We start from the raw sequence: 20,734 nt of genomic DNA, 5'->3' as shown, positions 1-20,734 counted from the left end.
TGAAGTGGTGGGCTTGGGAAATTGCTTAGATCTCTTCCCCAACCCATCCCCCCAAAAAAAACTTTTAGATTTTTTTTTTAAGCATCACTTCAACTTTGAGCTCTGATTATCCTGTTCCTTACCTCCAATCTTACATCTCTGTTCTGGTCTCCCACCCTACTCAGAATGAGTTCACTTCTTGTCTTATTTCTGTTGGAGTCTGAGGCAGCCTTTGGGAAATTTCAGGGTTGGTGCAAACTTACAACAGCACAAAAGCATACTGATTTATATATAGAATAACTTAATTGGATATTCTTGGGAGACCATGAGGAAAAGAAATAGGTCTTCCTATCGTATCTTTAAAATTTTTTGAAATTATTAAGGGTTGAGTTTTAATTTTTTTTAATTTTTAAAGACTTTATTTATTTATTCATGAGAGACACAGATAGAGAGGTAGAGACACAGGCAGAGGGAGAAGCAGGTTCCATGCAGGGAGCCTGATGTGGGACTCGATCCCGGGACTCTAGAATCACGCCCTGGGCCGAAGGCAGGCACCAAACCGCTGAGCCACCCAAGGATCCCCAAGGGTAGTGTTATTATTTTTTTAAGGATAGAGTTTTTAATGAGATTTAACAAAATATGGTCTCTGAATACTTAATTTAGGAAATCATAGTTTTTAATACTCCCAGATAGTTCATTTTCGAATTAGAATAATGGGGAAGAAGAATCTATTGACAGTAGTTGGAAGAAATGCTTATTAATGGCCTCAAACATAGCTTTCTTCTCAGTGCTCACTTTACAGAAAGAGATTAGACTTGTAAATTACGTTATATGTCAGGTGTTGAGTAGGAATGAGTTATGGATAAATACTGATTTCCATAAAGAAACCAAAGAGGTACTTGGGAACATCTTGTTCCTGCAAAGGTTGACTTGGCAAATGTCTCCTTTTCTGGTAATTCAATAAAATGCATGATCATAGCAGGAGTTTAAACTGTATCCTTGGGAGTTTATGATGATATGTTAGTAAATAAATGGCATTTATGCAGCCTTACAAGGATAATAAATTTTGTTTTAAAAAAGAAATCCTCAGAAGATATTTTCTCTCCCTTTTGTCTTTTTGGGGGTAATTTTATTATAGTCAGGATCGTCTTCCATGAATAGCCACCAAATCTTTCTAAACTCTCCCACATGCTTATGAATAAATCTAGGTGTATATTGGTAACTCTTTGGATACTTTAAGGACTTTAAAATGCCCACGGATCCCAAGTTGTGAGACCAAAAAAAATCCCTTAGTGATGAGAGCAGTTAATGATCATCAGGGTTAGAAGACTTCATGAAAATAACTGTGTGAAAATACAACATTTTACAATTGTGTGAAAAATATAATGGGGGATCCCTGGGTGGCGCAGCGGTTTAGCGCCTGCCTTTGGCCCAGGGTGCGATCCTGGAGACCCGGGATCGAATCCCACGTCGGGCTCCCTGCATGGGGCCTGCTTCTCCCTCTGCCTGTGTCTCTGCCTCTCTCTCTCTCTTTCTCTGTGTGTGACTATCATAAATAAATAAAGTTAAAAAAAATATATAATGGGTAGGGCTTATTTTCTCCCAAGGCATAGAGCCTGCATTTATTAAAACTAACATTTTGTCTTTGAGTGGCAGAACACTATCAGCATACCTACTATAAATTCTTAGTCCTGGATGAGAAACGTTTTATTCTCGTGTTACAACTAGGAAAATTGAATAAAGTTACTGAAAGCTCCTAGAAAAAAATCCATGTTTCAGTTGGAAAAGGGAGTTACGTTTCTTATTTTTTATCTTTACCATGTCCCTTATTGTATGCAAAGATTTCAGTACTTTAAAAGAAGATATTAGCTTTCAGTAATTTCTGTTTTTAAGCACTTATCAGACACAAACTTAAGAAAATCTCTAAATTGGTACCTTCCCTTTTGAGTTCTGTCAGTGGCTTCTCTTCTTGTCACCCTTACTCTACCCTATGTTGAAAATAAAACTTAAATTATTTAGTTTGATACTATTATAAACAAATGATCATTTAAGACATCAAAGGATCTCAATATGGAATGCAAATTGTGACAAAACAATCTAATTGTATTAAAAATGTATGAAACAGCCTCCTCCTCACTGAAGGGGGTTGGGGGAGAAGGTGCTGACTGTAGTCACTTTGGAAATGAGTGAAGTTTGTTAAGACTAAAAATGCAAAAAGGAACTGTACCTAAATACTGTGCTGTAGTTGCTGAAGTTATTTCCTGTGGGAGTACAGGTTAACAATTCCAGTACCACTCTACATGTATACTGGAATTGAGCAATTAAGTAAATTAAATAAGTCTGGGAGCCAAGTTTCTCACTGTTGAAGTGGAAGGTTACAGGTGAGCAAGAGGAAGAGGCTAGAATGATCTCTGTGGTATTAGATTAGAATTGGAGACATCACTATAAACTCATGTTTAATGTTTAAGATGATACAGATTGCTGCATTTATAGAAATAATTATAAGTAGGTGTTTTCCAAGGGTTAGCATGAACACATAAATTTCCTTACTTGTCACCTGGAAGGGTGTAGAAGCACAGTGCCTGGGTCTTGGTTTCTAATATCATTCTCCAATAATGAAACAAGGGCTTCTTGCAGGACTGGCTAGGACTGGAGGAAATATACAAGATGAGCCTGGAGCATCTTGTAGTGACAGAATATAAGTGCTCAAACAGCAGCAATAGTAGCCTGCAATTGAGGGTATATCCTCAAGGTCCAAGGAGCCATCGGGAAGAATTTCTAACGACCAAAGCTGAGCAACAGTATAAAATAGTTTTGATAGATGACCTAAAGTATACAGTAATTATTCATGAGTTCACAGTGATATAAATAAATATTTGAATAAATAAACAAATGGAGGAAAATAGACAAATCTAATGTACAGAAGTTGCCCAAGTTATATAGATACTCCATCCTCAAGGAGGTGGAACATAACTCTGCTTCTTACTAAATATGGGCTAAGAAATAAGAGTAACTTTTACATTGTAGAAACATGACAGACATGACCTCAGTGACGATATCAATGTTAACATCAATGGTGATGAGTCATGTTGCTAGTGTGTACCCTTGGTATGATGTGTTGAAATGACATCTTTGTGATTGTCCTCCCCCAAACACATGATCCCAATCTAACCAACAGAAAAATATCAGATAAATCCCAATTGAGGGACATTCAACAAAATAGTACTCCTCAAAACTCTCAAGGTCAGGGCACCTGGATGGCTCAGTTGGATAAGCATCTGCCTTTGGCTCAGGTCATGATCCCGAAGTCCTGGGATCATGCCCTGCATCGTATGCCCTGCATCTCATTGGACTCCCTGCTCAGTAGGGAGTCTGCTTCTCCCTTTCCATCTGCTCTTTCCCTCCCTCGTGTTCTCTCTCTCAAATAAATAAAATATTTAAAAAGAGTAATTCTCAAGGTTGACATAAAGAAAGTCTTAATAAACTGTCATAGACAAGAGAAGCCTAAGAAGACATGATTAATGTATCCTGGAACAGAAAAGGGACATTAGGGCTAACAAAGAAAATCTGAAAAGAAAAGAAAAAAGAAAAGAAAATCTGAATAAAATATAGACTTTAAGCATGTATCAATATTGGTTTGTCGGTTGTGACAAATATATTAATGTAAGATGTTGATAAAGGTAAATATGGAGTAAATGGGAAATCTGTGTATTATCTTTGCACTTTTAAAAGTAAATCTAAACCTGAACTAAAATAATGTTTATTAAAAAAATAAACTTCAAATCTGGAAAGTAGTCACCATCTTTCTGCCTTAAAATCTCCTTTTTGTAAGGGCTGCTTTCCCATTTTTATCAAGTGATAATGTTTTTTGGAGAACTGAAAATGTATTTAAAGCTATAAAAGAGTATTTCTTCAATAATTGTCAGTAATTTCTTTTCCCCCATTATTATTGTAGTTCTAAAATGAAGTGTCTGGTTGTATAAAAGCTACATTTTCCGGGAAGCCCGGTGGCTCAGTGGTTTAGCACCACCTTCAGCCCAGGGTATGACCCTGAAGACCCGGGATCGAGTCCCATGTCAGGCTCCCTGCATGGAGCCTGCTTCTCCCTCTGCCTGTGTCTCTGCCTCTCTCTTTCTCTCTGTGTCTCTCATGAATAAATAAATAAAATCTTTAAAAAAAAAAAAAAAAAAAAAATAAAAGCTACATTTTCCTACCTGGGTTTAGCCATTGTGGGATTATGGAAGTCCTTGAAATGAAATGTTCTTTTTTGCCTCTGTCATATAGATACTGGATTACAGGTGACATTTAAAAAGGATCACCGAGGGATCCCTGGGTGGCGCAGTGGTTTGGCGCCTGCCTTTGGCCCAGGGCGCGATCCTGGAGACTTGGGATCGAATCCCACGTCGGGCTCCCTGCATGGAGCCTGCTTCTCCCTCTGCCTGTATCTCTGCCTCTCTCTCTCTCTCTGTGACTATCATGAATAAATAAAAAAAATCTTTAAAAAAAAAAAAAAGGATCACCGAAACAGTAACAGACTCGTATATGATAGTATGATACAACATGCTTCTTGGAAAGCCTGTTTACTTCATGTAGTATGAGTTTGTGTGCCTTCTAAAAAATATTTTGAAGAACTATTTGAGAGTAGGGAGAGAGTTAAGAATGTGTTAAGGGGTTGTTGCCAAGCTAGGAAGGAAGGGGACCTAATATCTTTTTGGTTCTAGATCTTCAGTATACCTAAGAAAAAAACTTTTAGAAATGGAAATCTTTAATTCAAAGTTTATATACTTTTCTATTCCACTAAATAAAATGTTACTTAAAACCAAAGCATTCTCTCTGGTAACCCATTCCTTTTTCCCATAGGATCATTATAATGGTTGTGAAACCAGCCAAGTGGTTAGGGAACCTGGGTTTAAGCTCATGACGTCACTGAACATGAGTTGAATGGAGTGGAAATTTAGTTAAATATAGGAAATTTATTTTTAAAACTCCACTTACTTGGATCATGGTTAAAGATAAGGAAACTGCTTAGGAAAATACATTATAATTTAAAGTAATATTAAAAATTTTAAATTCCATAAATCAAAATGTTGTTATTTTAGACAAGACCAGGTTGAAGTTGGCAAAATACTAAAGAGAATAATTTTTCTCTATTATGTTTATTACTTAGCTGTTGGACCAAGGAAAGAGGTAGACTTTGGGAGTATTTTTAGTTTAACATCAAAACCAGATGTTAAAACATGTTTTTTTCTTCCCCCACTAAAATAGTTTCATTGTTTAATATCTTGCTATAAAATTTTAAAAGAATGAGCAGAAGATCTCTGGGAAGAGATTTCAGGTCAAAAAGGAATATTTCTACAGTGAATCCTTTTCTTTTTCTTTCCTGCTTCAAGAAACTAATACAAAATTCTTGAGAACTGAAGTGGAAATACACATATTAAGAAGGAATTGATAATCTCGACTTGAAAATGTTTGGAAGGGTTCTACATTAGCCTCTTTCTCCCCTTGCTGACATTCTAGATCTGCCTCTGTTTATCAGCCCAGGTGAGTCAGAGGAGAAAAGGTAATGATGGACTGTCTTAATTTACACATGTAACCCAAATGACTAACCAACCAGAGAGAAAAACCTTGAATAATCAAACATCAACAGAAAACAACAAATCACACTGACTTACAACCAAAGAGCATACTATTTTGGAAAGGACCTGGAAAGTGGGAGCCAGGAGAGCAGAATACTTGTCTGAGCTGTGCTGCCCATTAGCTTTGTGACTTCAGATAAGGCCTTTTACATCTCTCGAGCTTAATTTTCCTGTGTTTTATAAAGATATTTCATTTTAGAATCTCCACATGAGACTTCCAAATGAGAAATACTGTCTTTGCCATTTTAACAGCTTGCCTATTTTGCACCCAAAATGCTTGTGCTGAAAAGTGGTGAATTTCTGATTCAAAGCCACTTCCATTCAGTCCAGTTCATTCTGTACACAAAATCAGAGTCAAAGCAGCATTCTCCTTGTACCTGCCATATGTTCAGACTGAGGGATCCTGGTTTTGGTAAAGTGCCATGAAGGAGAATATAATAAAGAAGGTGTGTGTGCAGGGTTGGGAGGAAAGAGTGAGTTATAGTTGACATTTCCTATTTTAGTATTCCACCTCTTGATTTTTGTGGCACAAGAGAGCAAGAGGGCTGCTTGCTTCTAGCTTGAGTTTAGTGATAACATGGAGTCTTACAAAAAGATCAGGTGCAGGAAGGAGAAGAGATAAGGAACTGGAGGAGGCCTGAACTTTGTAACCCTGGCAAGTTTTCTAAAAGAATCCGACTCACAGAACTGTCACATCTGTGGCCCTCTGGACTCCAGGGACCAGATCAGTACTTCATTGTGGGAAAATACCCAACAAGCCACACCCATGGCAATTCTAGGCTCATCACCTCCTGCCCGCTTCTCCTAAGGCAGCCCTCTCCCCAGTTCCTGAGTGGTAAGGAACCTTATTCCTTCAGATAAGAGACGTGGTGGTATCAAGTCTCTGAAAACAGGTGATTTTATGGAAAGTGGTAGAATTGAAACTTTTTTTTTTAAGATTTTATTTATTTATTCATGAGGCACACACACACACACACACACACACACACAGAGGCAGAGACACAGACAGAGGAGAAGCAGGCTCCATGCAGGAAGCTTGATGTGGAACTTGATCCTGGGACTCCAAGAACACGCCCTGGGCTGAAGGCAGGTGCCAAACTGCTGAGCCACTCAGGAATCCCAGAATTGAAACTTTTTAAAACTAAAAGTAACCCCGTTTTCACACTGACTGCAAAAAGATGAACGCATAGAGTTGTCAACTGAAGAGAAATAAAATATGTAATTTGTTTTTTTTTTTTTTAAAGATTTTATTTATTCATGAAAGACACAGAGAGAGAGGGGCAGAGGGAGAAGCAGGCTCCATGCAAGGAGCCCAACGCGGGACTCGATACCGGGTCTCCAGGATCACATCCTGGACTGAAGGTGGTGTTAAACCGCTGAGCCACCAGGGCTGCCCTAAAATATCTAATTTGAATGAATCCCTACAAGTTTCTCTTTATAGCTGGCTCCTTAAGAAAATGAGCATGTGAGTGTTCACCAGCATCTTACCTTGGAAGGCATATGTTTTAGTCCATTTGGCTACTATAACAAAATACCACAAATTTATTTCTTACTGTTCTGGAGGCTGGAAGTCCAAGATCAGGGTACCAGCACATTCAGGTTTTGATGAAAGCTCTCTTCTGGTTGCAGACAGCTGACCTTTGGCTGTGTCCTCACATAGGGGAAGGGGCTAAGGAGCTCTCTTGGGCTAAGGAATTTGAGGGGGACACGTTCAGACCATAGCAGCATAGTTAGTGTGTCTCATCCTTGTTTAACCACTCCATGAACAAATATGTATCAAGCTGAAGTTGTAGCCATTCTGGCAAGTTCTTCCTGAGTTTAGAAGTTCTTTAATGGCAGCCAGTCATGGGGCAGCTTTCACACTATCTCACCATTTTCTTTCTGATTTTCAGTGTCTTCCTCTCCACCCCCACAATTCCTGTGCAGCTTAATTGGACTCCTCAGGGAGCCTTTCATTGGGTGGCTATCCCAGGGCATGTGGGATGAGCCCTGGTGTGAGAGAGTTTTCCTCTGTGTGCTGGAAGGAATTATTGAGTCTGGAAATAATGAAGTTATGAGCACTGGAGGCTGGCGCCTGCACATCTGTCCCATGAGCGTTTTAGCAACATGGCTGAGGTGCAAGACTGTGCATTTTGAGTAAACACAGCTGCAGATATTTCAGTGATTACACATCCAGATAGCTGCAGAACATATTTGTAAATGCACATAGATTTTCCTCCCCTCTTGGGGCACAGGGCATGGGGGACAGGAAATCAGCTCTAGGTAGTTATTTGTAGGTGTGCGTGATGGGAGCCATCTTGACTCTTGAATCACCACGTGGGGAGTATGATTTTCACAATTCAGTGAAGTCCCTACGTTCACCCATTCTTCACTTTTTGTGATGCCCCAAATTCCGCCTCTAGAGGTTTATCCAGAGGTTAAGGTTAAAAATATAGTCACTTAACTTTACATTATTTTAGATGTTTGCACTAGGATGTGCAACATGCATAAGGATATCACATCGTAAAATCTCCAAAGGCCATTGCTTATGAATTAAGCAGTGCTTGGTGTGGGCATATTGGGAAAGGAAGAAGGGAGGCTGGAACTGAGAAAGGGTAAAGGCCAAGAAAGGAGTAGGTTGGGAGCACAAAGATAATCTCTGTTTTCAAGAAATTTAGCTTAGGATCTCCCTCTTTGATGAGTATTTTTCTATTTGTGAAAACATTCCAATGAGAAAACAATTGAGTCCCATTTCAGACATGGCTATATCTATGGATCTATATCCATAGATGGAGCTTTTTTACACTTTCGGAGTTATAGCTCTGGAGACCAAGGGGGAAGTGTGGTGTTTCTCCCATTCAGATGGGGGTCCCAAAATGTGGGGCGTCTCTATTGGGTGGGGGCTGGTGGTGACAGAATTCACCCAAGGCAGAAAAAAGGAGATAGAAGTTTACTGAATGCACCCCAAGGGAAAGGCAGGGAGGACAGCACAGGAGAGACCATCTGCAAGGAAGTGGGGGCTGTATTTAAAGGCCGAAGGTGAAGAGATCTGGAGATGTATGGAATTTCCTGTTTTGTTGGTACTTGTGCCTAGTCGTACTTAGCCCAGTGGTTAGTTAAGGCCTATGGATATTTTGAAGTGGGTGGCCTGATGGGCCTGTTTGTATTCAGGGTCACTGCGCACCCTTTTGCCTTGCTCTACATTCCATTGCTCAAGCCTAAAAGCAGCCTCTACAGAAAGTGAGAAAAGGAAACATAGATTTTAGCAGCAAGGATGCCCCAGCGATGAAAAGAGGTAACAGAAGAGAATTGTGAGGACAGGAGAGTGGGAGGTGAGAGCTTGTGGGGGGGGGGGCGGCTAGCCAGGTAACTTATCCCTATGGTGGGAGGAGTCAGGTGTCCTGGGACAATATGGTAGAAAGAGCCCTCAAGAGGATGCTGGGGGGGTGGGGGTGGGGGTCAAGACAGAACTAGAAAAAATATCTAGGACTAGACCATTTAGAGGGGAAATGATCAAGAATGAGAGAGGAAAGGATAGTGGTAACATGCTTTTTAAAAATCCAGCCAATGGGAGGATTTCCTCCTACACACTCCCTGATTTGTGGATGGCACCCAGACTCAAATCTGCTGGCAACATCAATACTTAGTTCATAAGCCCATCATTCCTCAATTTTCTATGATCTAGCCGATTTCAGACACTCAGTCCCATTGCTGAACAGTGGTTTGTGCTTGGAAAATCATGGTCTCTATGTCCATACAAGTACCCTCTGCCATTGGGTGTATTAAGTCCTGTATGCGCAAAATAAATAGGGACTCTCCTTCTCTCTTGTCCCTTCCTGTGACCTTGCTTGTCATCTTGACTTCTTTCTTGTATAATTGCTTCACAACACATCTTATCACCTGAGCCAGAAACCTGAGAAAATTCTGTTATCTATTATTGCTGCATACAAATCACCCCAAACTTAATAGTTTAAAAGAACAAATATTTATTATCTCAGACAGTTTCTGAGGGTTAAGAATCCAGGAGCAGCGTAATTGAGTGGTTCTGGCTCAGTATCTCTTACAAGGTTGCAGTCAGCTATCTGTTGGGGCCACGTGCATCTCAAGGGTTGACTGCAGCTGGAAGATTTTCTTCCAGATTTATTTGCATGGTTTTCAGCAGGCCTCAGGTCCTCGCTGACTGGGCCAGAGGTCTCTGTTTCTAGCACATGGGCCCCTCCATAGGCTGTGTGAGGACTGTCTTGACATGGCAGCTGGATTCCTTCCAGATCAAGTAGAGAGAGAGAGAGAGACAACCTCTTGATCCCGGGTCTCCAGGATCTCGCCCCGGGGCAAAGGCAGGCGCTAAACCGCTGAGCCACCCGGGATCCTCCCTGCCCCCCTTCTAAAATAAATAAAGAAATTTTAAAAGATAAAAAATAAAAATAAAGCTCGAGACAGGACCAGTAAATAGAAAGGGCTGCACTTGGGTTACAAGGAATGGCTGATTATATACTTTGGAGTTGGGGGAGTTAAAGACAAAGCAAAGTTTCCAAAAGGACTTTCATATGCTAAAGAAGACTCCCAGGAACCTGGAGGCCTATCTATTTTCAAACTTAGGTTTTTTCCTCTAGCAAAACATTAAGACAGTTGGGATTTTCTGGAGGAATGTCATACTCTGCCTGCCTCAAGTATTTGTCAATGGGCTGCAGGTTATAAGGACATTTAATTTAGGTCCAGTTTCTGTTCTTGTTGTGATCTCTGGATGACAAGGAACCTCATTTCCCAGGCTCCCTTGTCTTCTGCTTCCTGCTAAGTTTGGCCTATGTAGGGCAATGGAGGAAAATTTGAGAGCAGAAACCGTTGGTGAGAAACAAGGCATTTCTTCTTCCTTCTTGGGTTTCTTTGGCATCTCCAGCAGTGACTGAGTCTCATCTGGTCCCAGCACCCATTGGACAGTCCCCACCGTGACTCTGGCTTTTGCCAGGTGAACCCTGCCATTGCAGCCCATTAGCTCCTGGTAATACCAGCTCCTTCACCCAGAGGACTCACAGCAGCTACTTACCACTATGGCTAATCCTTGGATTGCCTCACCTTCCCCCGCTTGGCTTCTCAGTTCTTCTGTCACTTGGATAGCCAGTGCCCTGTGTTAAGTCACCTCTCTTTCTTAAGATCCAGACTGGTGTGTCTTTTACTACTGAGACCTGACTGATGGAGTAGGACCATCATTCTGTGTGTTCCTGCACATTGTAGGAACTCAGTAAATGTTCAGTCATATTGATGTTAATGAAAAAGGAAAACCAGTTTACCAAGAGTGCTCTGTTCTATTCATTTACTCTATAAGTCAAACTGATTAAAACTACATCATATTTGTCGTAATTCCTGAAAAGCAAAAAATGGAGACATTTTCCTAAAACATTTTCCTGAGGGTCACTTTTGTGCTTTCAACTCTGTGGTATCAAAAGAATGGATTCCTTTGATCTCATAGATCTTTTCAATCGCTGTCTTTCGTCTGACTTAATCATGGAAAGGATCATTCTTAGTATGGCTGGGTTTATAATTTTTAATTGTGGCAGAACGAGCCGTAATGTCATACCATTTGGTTTCCTGCACTCGCTTTGTAATGACTCTACACTTGGCCTTCCCATCACAAGCCCCGTTGTTGTGACCTACGCTTCTGTTTATATGCCAACCTCTGTTCTTGGCCTCCACACAGGGATTCCCACAAGGGTTCCATTTGAGATGGTGGTTTCCAAGATTGGGAATATCTGCCCACCAGCAACTGGATTTGAGACCACCAGCTTGTTTTTCCAAACATTAATATCTCGGTGATCTCCAAACATATTTTCTTTTCCAGAATGCTTTCCAAAAGGTTTGTAAGAATGTCTCTAAAACTTTTTTCTTTTGAAGGCGTAAGGGCCTAAGGGGAGGGGCAAGGGTAATACAGATTTTAAATTGGCAGACTAGTATTTAAAACTTTATCCAAAAAGCTATTTTTCCCTTAAAAAAACAAAAAACAAAAAACCTCTCTTTACATATTTAAGTAACTTATTTGGGAGAAATTACTACTCGGCTATTCATATAGCCAGCCCGTGGCAGTTTCAGTTCAAAATGCTTTGAAACCAGTCAACTACAAAGCCTCAAATGTTTTTTCTCTTTGAAAGCTCAACTTAACCTTCACTACCCTGGTGGTGAGAAAAGTGACAACTCATTTAAAGATTCCCCTCTTTTGTTTCTTTGTCTTTCTTATGCAGGCCATGTGTTTATACTATGGGATCTCCCGTAAACAACAGGGCTCTTTTTCCATGCCAGGAGCCACCCGTTGCCATGTCAACATGGCAGGCTACAGTTGGAGCAGCTGCATCTTTTGTTGTTTTAATGAGTGGGGAAAATTCTGCCAAGCCAACACAGCTTCGGGAAGGTACTGTACATGTGTTCTGTGCTTCTTTCTGTAGTGCACACATGCTGGACCCAGGGATCCAATCCGCAATGTTTTTCTCAACTTTAAAGAGCTCCTTTATGAGTTGGGTTGGAGTGAACACACTAAAAACATTTTGCTAGAGAAAACAGCAGGGGATGGGGAGGGGCAGTTGGGAGCCTGGACATGGCATGCAGGGCTCTTCACGCTAGAGTTATCAATTCCTGGATTAATTTTGGAGTTGCTTTCACCTGGTGGTTTGTGGGCTGTAAGTGGGTAGTCTTGGTTTGAAGACTTTGGGACAGGCAGAGTGCGTCGTGGAAACACCATTACAGTTGCCTTGTCTGTAGTTCAGTTTGTTCATTAGGCTGGGCGATAGAGCTCCTGTTGGCTGGCCCACTGGAGTTGTCCTGCTAAGGCATCTGTCCTGCATACTATATGCCCACTTGTCTCTGAACCAAAGGTGTGTAAGAAAGATGTGCTAACACATCAAGGTTGTGTCTGTGAATCACTTGCTTGTTGCAATAATCAGCTTTTTCAGTTGAGATCCAGAGCATGTTGACGCTAGGTGAATTTTTTCTAATTTGTTATTTCTTAATTTAGAATATTGTATCTCCATCCACATACTTATTATAGAAACTAACATTTGTAGAAAAGCAAAAATAATAAAAAAATTTATAGAGAAAATGGTTGCTAACATTTTGCTGCATTTCCCTACAGTATTTAAAACCTATATGTATCATATATGTTATCATTTCAAAATTGTTGTCCTAGCATGTAACATTTTTATATTCCATTTATTTTACTCTTTGTATATCTTGAATGTTTTCCAAGTCGTTTTTAAAAAATATGTTAGTCTGCATAATAATTTTGTTGTGTGAATATATCAGATTTTGTAATGTTTCCATATTACTAGACATTTTTATTGTTTCCAGGTTTTTCCCCCTGTTATAAATAAAGATGCATTAAATTCCAGAGGAGATAGTTTGTATAAAATGAGATTATTGAGTCAAAAGTTTTGAACATGTTTAAGTTTGTTGGTTCATTTCTCAGATAGGTTATTTTCCAGAAAGGTTGTACAATTTATACTCTCATGAGTAGCTATGAGGGTCCTGGTTACCAGGAGTGTCACCCTTCTGATGGGCAAGAGAAGGTTTCTCTTTAATTGGATTATTTCGATAATCGACGAGGTTCCACTTGTCCTCGAAAGTTTCTTAACCATTGTTATTAGTTGTTCACTTCCTTTGCCTGTTTTTATTCTGAGGCCTTAGTGAGGCTTTCAAAGTTGTTTCATCTTTTAATTTAATTGGCTCTTTAAAAAATAAAGATATTGGAGATTCTGGGTTGGTAAACATATGAAGATCCTGGGAGAAGGCATGGAAGCTCTACGCTCTGCTGCCCCGCCCCTGCACACCTTCTCCTGTGCATCTCTTCCCTCTGGCTGTTCCTGAGTTGACTGCCTCTTCATCAAATGCTGCAGAAAAGTACACTGGTGAATTGTTTATTTGGGTCTTCATTTCCTTATGGAGTCTCCCCTAATCACATAAACTTACATTAAGTAAATCTATAAGCTAGTCTCCTATATAAAAGAATAAATATATTAATCTCTTAATATTTGTGAAAAGCATTTTGTCCAGTTTATAGTATGTGTTTTAATTTCATATAATGTTTTGTTTTTTGTTTTTTTTTCATATAATGTTTTTGATAGGAGATTTTAATTTTAATGTAGTCAAATCTGTCAGGTTTCTCTTGGAAAGTCTTTTGCTGCTCTTAGATTTACCTGTTTTATTCTAATATTTTTATTTAAGTTTTAGTTTAATTTTTGTAATTTAATCTGTCACAGGTTATTCTGGTCAGGGTTGTGAAATGAGAACTAATTTTTTTTTTTTCCCCAATTAGGAAACTAGTTGCTGCAAGATCATTTATTGGATCTTTGCTGACTTGTAATATCTCCCTTTTAAAATTTTTTTATTTTAATTCCAGTATAGGTAACATACATTGTTACGTGGGTTTCAGGTGTACAATCTAGTGATTCAGCAATTCTATACATTATTCAGCGCTCATCATGACAAGTGTACTTTTGATTTGTGGTATTTCCTTTATCAAACTAGATTTACACATGTACTGGAGTCTTCACTGAGTGTTTACTTGATTCTCAAAGCCAAGACAAAATAAAACAAGTAATATATTTAAAAATTTTATTTTCTAAAAGTAGATTACAAGGACAAGAAAATTGCAATAGTCTCCTTTTTGCTCCTATTTTCCAGCTACCCAGGAACTGTCCCCCAAGGCAATTAGGGTGACCAATTTCTATTTACTATACACTAATTTGTGTATAGTATAGTTTTTCCTTTTTATTGCATAGATCATAACATGCTATATACATTATTTTTGTATTGTGCTTCCTCCTTCAACTTCTTCATTGTTTTTATGACTGCAGAGTATTCCATAAATGGCTGTTTCACAATTTAGTTAACTGATAGCTCTACACTTTATATCAAATAATAAACTTAATGAGCATTTACTTCTCTCATCTTCCCTTACCAACATTCCGTTCCCCAGTTTTAATTAATACAGTTTGTGGTTTGGGACTGATAGTATCTTTATACTTTGTTTTTGTGTTCTTTCTTCTCTTCCAGGAATTATAATTACTGTTTTATGTTTCCATTCAGTTTCAAATCATTTGCATTAAGTAGTTAGACTTTCTTTATTCTTGAGCTCTTAAGTTTGAATCATCTCTCCGCTGGGAAGTGGGAAAATATATATATATATATATATATATAAATTTTTTATTTATTTATTTTCCCAAGGCACAGAAGGGGCGTAAGGAGAGGGAGAGAGGAATCCCAAGCAAGCTCCACAATCAGTGTTGAGCCCAGCATGGGATTGGATCTCAAAACCTGATCATAACCTGAGGCAAAATCAAGAGTCAGATGCTCAACTGACTGAGCCACCAAGGTGCCCCAATATTTTTTTCTAGAAAGGTGGATATGTGGTATATTTTCTGAGCCTTCCCATATTTAGGTTGGCTTTTTGTTGTATTCACTTATAAACAATCCTTGACTAGGTATGAAATTCTTAGGACTTTTTTTCCCTTTGAAATTGACTGTACATGTTTTCATTATTATCCCTTAGTATTTCTGAGGAAAAATCTGATATTAATTTCTTTTTTTTATTCTTTGAAAGTAGTCTGATTTTCCTACCTAGAGGCTCACAGAATTTTTTTTTGTTTATGTAATTCAAAACTTTCTAGAACGTAGCTAGTTATGGGTGCCATTTAAAAAAAATCAACTTTATTGAAGTATAATGTACATATAATAAAATGCAGACAGTTTAAGTCTTGTTCATGAGGTCTGACAAATATACCCACCTATATAATTAATCAACACCCCTATGAAGCTGTAGCTATGTCTGTTACCGTAGAAATTCTCTGTGCCTTTGCCATCTGTCCCCAACCCCATACCAGTCAACCACAGATCTGATTTCTGTATCTGTAGATTACTTTTCCCTTTCCTATGGATTCAGATAAATGGAGTTATTCTGTGTGTACTTTTCTGTGTCAGACTTCTTTTGCTTTACATGTTTGTGAAATGCGTCTGTATTGTTGTAGGTGGCAGTAGTTTACTGTCTTTAAAGAAATTGATGGGGGTGCCTGACTGGCTCAGCATGTAACTCTGATCTCGGGGTTGTAAATTTGAGCCCCATGTTGGGGGATAGAGTTTATGTAAAAAAAAATTTTTTTTTTAAATAAAGAAATTGGTGAATAGTCATCCATAATATGAATAAACTTTTTTTTTTTTTTTTAATCTGCTCACCTGTTGAGGGACATTTGAATTGTTTTTGGCCATCACAAAAAATGTGCTGTGGATATCCATGTAGAAGTCTTTTTGTGGATAGAGATTTTCATTTCTCTTGAGTAAATACACAAGAGTGGAATTGCTGGATCATATATGTATATTTTAACTCAGTAAGTGTCTGCCAAACTAGTTGCAAAGTGATTGAATCATTTTATATTCCACTAGCAATGTCTGAGAGTCCAGTTGCTGTGCATCCTTGCAAACACTTGGTGTTGTTGGTCCTTTTAATTTTTGTTGTCCTGCTGGGATTGAAATATTTCCTGGGTATCCCTGGGTGGCTCAGAGGTTTGGCGCCTGCCTTTGGCCCAGGGCGCAATCCTGGAGTCCCGGGGTCGAGTTCCGTGTCGGGCTCCTGGCATGGAGCCTCCTTCTCCCTCTGCCTGTGTCTCTGCCTCTCTCTCTCTCTCTCTGTGTCTATCATAAATAAATAAATACATCTTAAAAAAATATTTCCTTGTGGTTTTGATTTGCATTTCTTTGATGGCTCATGATGGTGAGCAACTTTTCATGTACTTATTGTACATTCTTATATCGTCCTTTAAAAAGCATCTCTTCAAGCATCTCTTTATTTAATGTAGGTGTTTTGGTTGTTTTATTATTGTAGGAATACTTTGTATATTCTAGATACAAGCCCTCTGTCATATGTATGTATTGCAAATATGTTCTCCCAGTCTGTGTGGCTTGCCTTTTTATTTTTTTTACTTATACTATCTAAGGCTGATTTTCCATAGAGACATTTTGTTCTTTAGTAATTCTATTACAGATTTAAGTTGTTACTGTAACAGTTTCTTACAATCCTCCCTCATCTTTTATCTTGTTACTTTGTTTTTGTTTTTTTTTTTTACTTTGTTTTTTTTAATCTCACTCTGTTTTACTGTCTCAGCTTTTTTGTCTTCTCATGACTTTCTACTACTTTTTTTTTTTTTTTTTTTAATTTATTTATGATAGTCACACAGAGAGAGAGAAGCAGAGACATAGGCAGAGGGAGAAGCAGGCTCCATGCACCGGGAGCCCGACGTAGGGCTCGATCCCGGGTCTCCAGGATCACGCCCCGGGCCAAAGGCAGGCGCTAAACCGCTGCGCCACCCAGGGATCCCTCTACTACTTTTTTATAGAAATTATGTCTTCTTGTATCGTGATGGGAATGCCAGTTTACTAAGCTTATTTTTGTTTCTATAGTCAATTGATTTTTTTTTTTTTTTTTTTTTTAGTCAATTGATTTCTGAGGCTTGTTCTTCCTAAGTCCTTAGAACAATGTTTTCTTTGACTTTTATTTTGAGTATTTTTTCTTAAAGTGTTCATGACCTTCCTTTCTGGCATGTACCAACAGACAGGATTGGGTCTATGGATTTCCTTTCGTTCCATTCACTGTCCACTTGTGTCACTGGAATGGACTTAAATTATTTGTATTAGAATGATATTTTAGAAAGCATAAATATAAGAATAGGCACAAACTCTTATGTAAATTATATTATGTGTCTAATAAGGTATATTGTAATATATTATTATATGATAACTCTTACACATCTATAAAGCCAAAATAAAATATAAATTAAACATAGACCAAAATATGAAATCAATAAAATTCAAATAAGTAACTTAATTTTAATGTAAAGATTAAGATTTTGCTGAAATGAAATTGCCCTTCACAATATGAATGTAGTGCTGCCAGCTTCTGAAGGTTCTGTTGAGATTATCGTGCCTCTTCTACCCTGAGCCACGTGACGATCTTGTTCCCCATCACTTTATTCCATGTGTTGTAAAGCTTTTGTTTACACAGCATACTGTGATGTCATATAGCCTTTACTTGCCAAAAACATCCTCCGCATGTTCTTTTCTCATTATCTCTCAATCATCAAAGCAACGCTGCATGTCCCTGTGCATTCATATATACTAATGCAGATGTGGACTCTGAAATTGTTTGGTAGTACTCAGTTATATCTGGATGATCCAGTGTGCTTAAGAAATCTATCCCACTGCCCATTTTTGTAAATAAAGTTTTATTGAAACATGGCCATTGCATGTGGCTGCTTTTGTGCTACAGTGGCAGAGCTGAACATTTGCATTAAAAAGTATATAGCTAGTTTGTAAAATGTTTACAAACCAGCCCTTTACAGAAAAGAAAGCCTTCTGACCACTTTGGTATCTGTCATTGTCTGTCTATTTGAAGATTATAAAAAATTAAGACAAGAATGGACTTTAAAATTTTCATGAAAAATGCTCATACTTGCAGGAATATATCTGTGGATCTTTTTTTCAGAATTACCAATTCAGGGCAGAGTTATAATGAAGCAGATGCTAATTGGGATTTGCTTATGTTCATACCACTTACATTTATGTGATATCGTGGGCTTACATTCATGCTGCTTATACTTACGTGATGTCATTGCGCAGACTTTACCAATTCGAATGGAAGGAGGATTGAGCTAGACAAGGAAAAAACTCTATGCCTAATACTGCAGTTCCCCTGTAGTCACAGCTGAGTATTTTTCAAAGGATAACCAGGAAAGAGGGCAAACAGAGCTCTTTGCCAGACCCAAAATGGCTGTCCTAAAGATGGAATAATGTCTCCAAATGTCTCTGTGCTCCTTAGAGTAAAAGGGTATGTGGCTACAAGATGATACTATTTCCTTTCCAAGTTATGTTTTGTATGTATTGTAGATTGGTCTCCTAGGACCTCCACTCTACTGTGCACAATGCCCTTTAAAAGGATGAGCTCTTCACAAAACTGACCCACGAGTCACAGTTTACATCACAATGACACATCTAGTGATTAGCACATTTGCCAGGCACCAGCTGATTTCCCGAAAGAAGCAAAGCACCTGGGAGCAGCATAATCAGATACCAGCAACAGAAATGAGTGCAGCTCTTGGGCAGGGGATAGAAATCAGAAGACAGACCTCTGAGTCCCTGCTACATGAGAGAAATCATTCCTCCTAGCTGTTTTTAAAATAAGGCTAATGGTTTAGACTGTCGCTTGGTGACCATCATAAGAATTTTATTAGCTTAGAAGTTACCAATCTTTTTTCAAGAAGGCTGCATCAAAGCTATAGATTTAGACTGAGTTGTGTGACTCCTTTATTATTTAACTTCCTTAACAGAATTTCATTCAGGCAAGCAGAAATGTTATCCTGTGTGTTATCATCGGCCTATATTCCCTGCCAAAATGTACCTCACAGAGACCCCACACCCAAAAAAGTGCTTTGTATATAAGAGGTACTTGATACTTAGTTGAATAAATGTCTTTTGATAGATAGACATAATATGTTCATGGTAGGAGCACTTAAAAGCACTACTGAATAGTAACAAAAATGATTTTGGGGTCATTTCTTTAGTTATGCTTCTGTTTATAGAGTTTATGCCTTTTCTCCAGGCTCAATAGATTTTAAAAGAAAAAACTGGCATACTACATTCTTATTTTTCCCTGTTTGGCAATTCTTTTGTTTAGTTTTATTTTATTTTTGCAGGGTCTAATTTAGTGTATTTTTACTTCCTAGAAAAATAAAACATACCACTTCTTTTTCATGGAAAGGCTCAAGTAAATGAACAAAACTAACTTGAGGTCCTTAAAAATGTAAGAGAAGCAGCATATGAACAAGTGAAAAGTGTTAAAAACTATATGTGCCCTCACATCGTATCTGATTTCATTTTTCTGTGCAAAAGTAAAAGACTGTAGACATTACTTCATTCTGGGCAAAATGCTACTCTGGCTTGCCCAGTAGACCAACTCTCTGACATTCTCTCTCTTGACGTTGTGTGGGAAATTCCAGGAAGAAGCCAAGATTTCAGGGTCCAGACCCTTCTATGTGCAGTTGAAAGCCAACTTTCTTCCCTCTTGGTGGCTCAAAATGAGCAATACTATTTAGGCTGCTCCCACAGTGTGCAAGCAAGAATTACGTATAAGGAAATGGTAACGTGAAAGACATTTAGGAATGATTATGATTAAGAGTTTCATCACAAAGATAGAATGCAAAGTAGAGAAAGCTCCTTGTTTCCAGAACTGGGGAAACTTTATTCTGAGCTAGTACACATGTTTCAAGGGGTAGGAGTTTGGAGTGAATGCATTTATCTTTTCTTTTTAGAAAGGTAATCGTGGGCAGCCCGGGTGGCTCAGTGGTTTAGTGCTGCCTTCAGCCCAGGGCCTGATCCTGGAGATCCGGGATCGAGTCCCACACTGGGCTCCCTGCGTGGAGCCTGCTTCTCCCTCTGCCTGTGACTCTGCCTCTCTGTCTCTCTCTCTCTCTGTCTCTCAAGAATAAATAAATAAAATCTTAAAAAAAAAGAAAAGAAAGCTAATTGTGGGGGATCCCTGGGTGGCTCAGCGGTTGAGCATCTGCCTTGGGCTCAGGGCATGATCTTGGAGTCCTGGGATCGAGTCCCACATCGGGCTCCCTGCATGGAGCCTGCCTCTCTCTCTGCCTGTGTCTCTTCCTCTCTCTCTCTCTCTCTCTCTGTCTTTCCTGAATAAATAAATAAAATCTTTTTTTTTTTTTTTAAAGAAAGCTAATGGTGACTGAGACACTGTTCTGCTCAGTTACATCCCCCATAAGGTCATGCCTTAGCACTTTCCAAATCTTTGTCGGTTTGTGATTCGCTTTTTGACTCCTTCTTGCTTACCTTCCTTATGGTGGATCATCTTGGGTAATGATGATTATAGCAGGTGTGTTCCAAATCTTTTTGCCTTGGATTTTGTCTCAGGCTTGACGTTCATAGTACTCGAGCATACCTGTGACCATCGGGAGCAGTATGATTTGGTGTCTGGCTTGCAGGCCCACTCTCTACCTGGGACTAGGTAATCTGTGTCACAAGTCAGAGTGGTGGCTGAGACTTGGAATAACAAGCCTGGTGCAGTGTATTATTAGCCTTCAGTGACATCAGCCATTAGG

The 20,734-nt window shown here is 38.9% G+C and overlaps 1 protein-coding gene across 49 annotated transcripts in view; it reads left to right on the top strand.

The window, feature by feature from the left end:
* Positions 1 to 20,734, top strand: part of AOPEP (aminopeptidase O (putative)) — a 333,384-nt gene that overhangs the window by 44,720 nt on the left and 267,930 nt on the right. For 47 of the 49 annotated variants that reach the window (XR_013383609.1, XR_013383592.1, XR_013383612.1 and 44 more), the window contains exon 3: positions 11,828 to 11,994. Coding sequence is in view for 25 of the 49 variants with exons in the window: in XM_077904208.1 (XP_077760334.1) it covers positions 11,828 to 11,994 (167 nt within the window). In the remaining 24 variants the exon portion in view is untranslated. Of the gene's footprint in view, positions 1 to 5,376; positions 5,521 to 11,289; positions 11,446 to 11,827; positions 11,995 to 20,734 lie in introns of those variants that run through there. The other 2 variants (XM_077904432.1, XM_077904443.1) reach the window with 2 other exon arrangements.

Source organism: Canis aureus, chromosome 1 (genome assembly GCF_053574225.1).
Source record: "Canis aureus isolate CA01 chromosome 1, VMU_Caureus_v.1.0, whole genome shotgun sequence".
Taxonomy (NCBI): Eukaryota; Metazoa; Chordata; class Mammalia; order Carnivora; family Canidae; genus Canis; species Canis aureus.
Note: the sequence above shows the minus strand (reverse complement) of the source record. Positions and strands in the feature narration are given on the sequence as shown.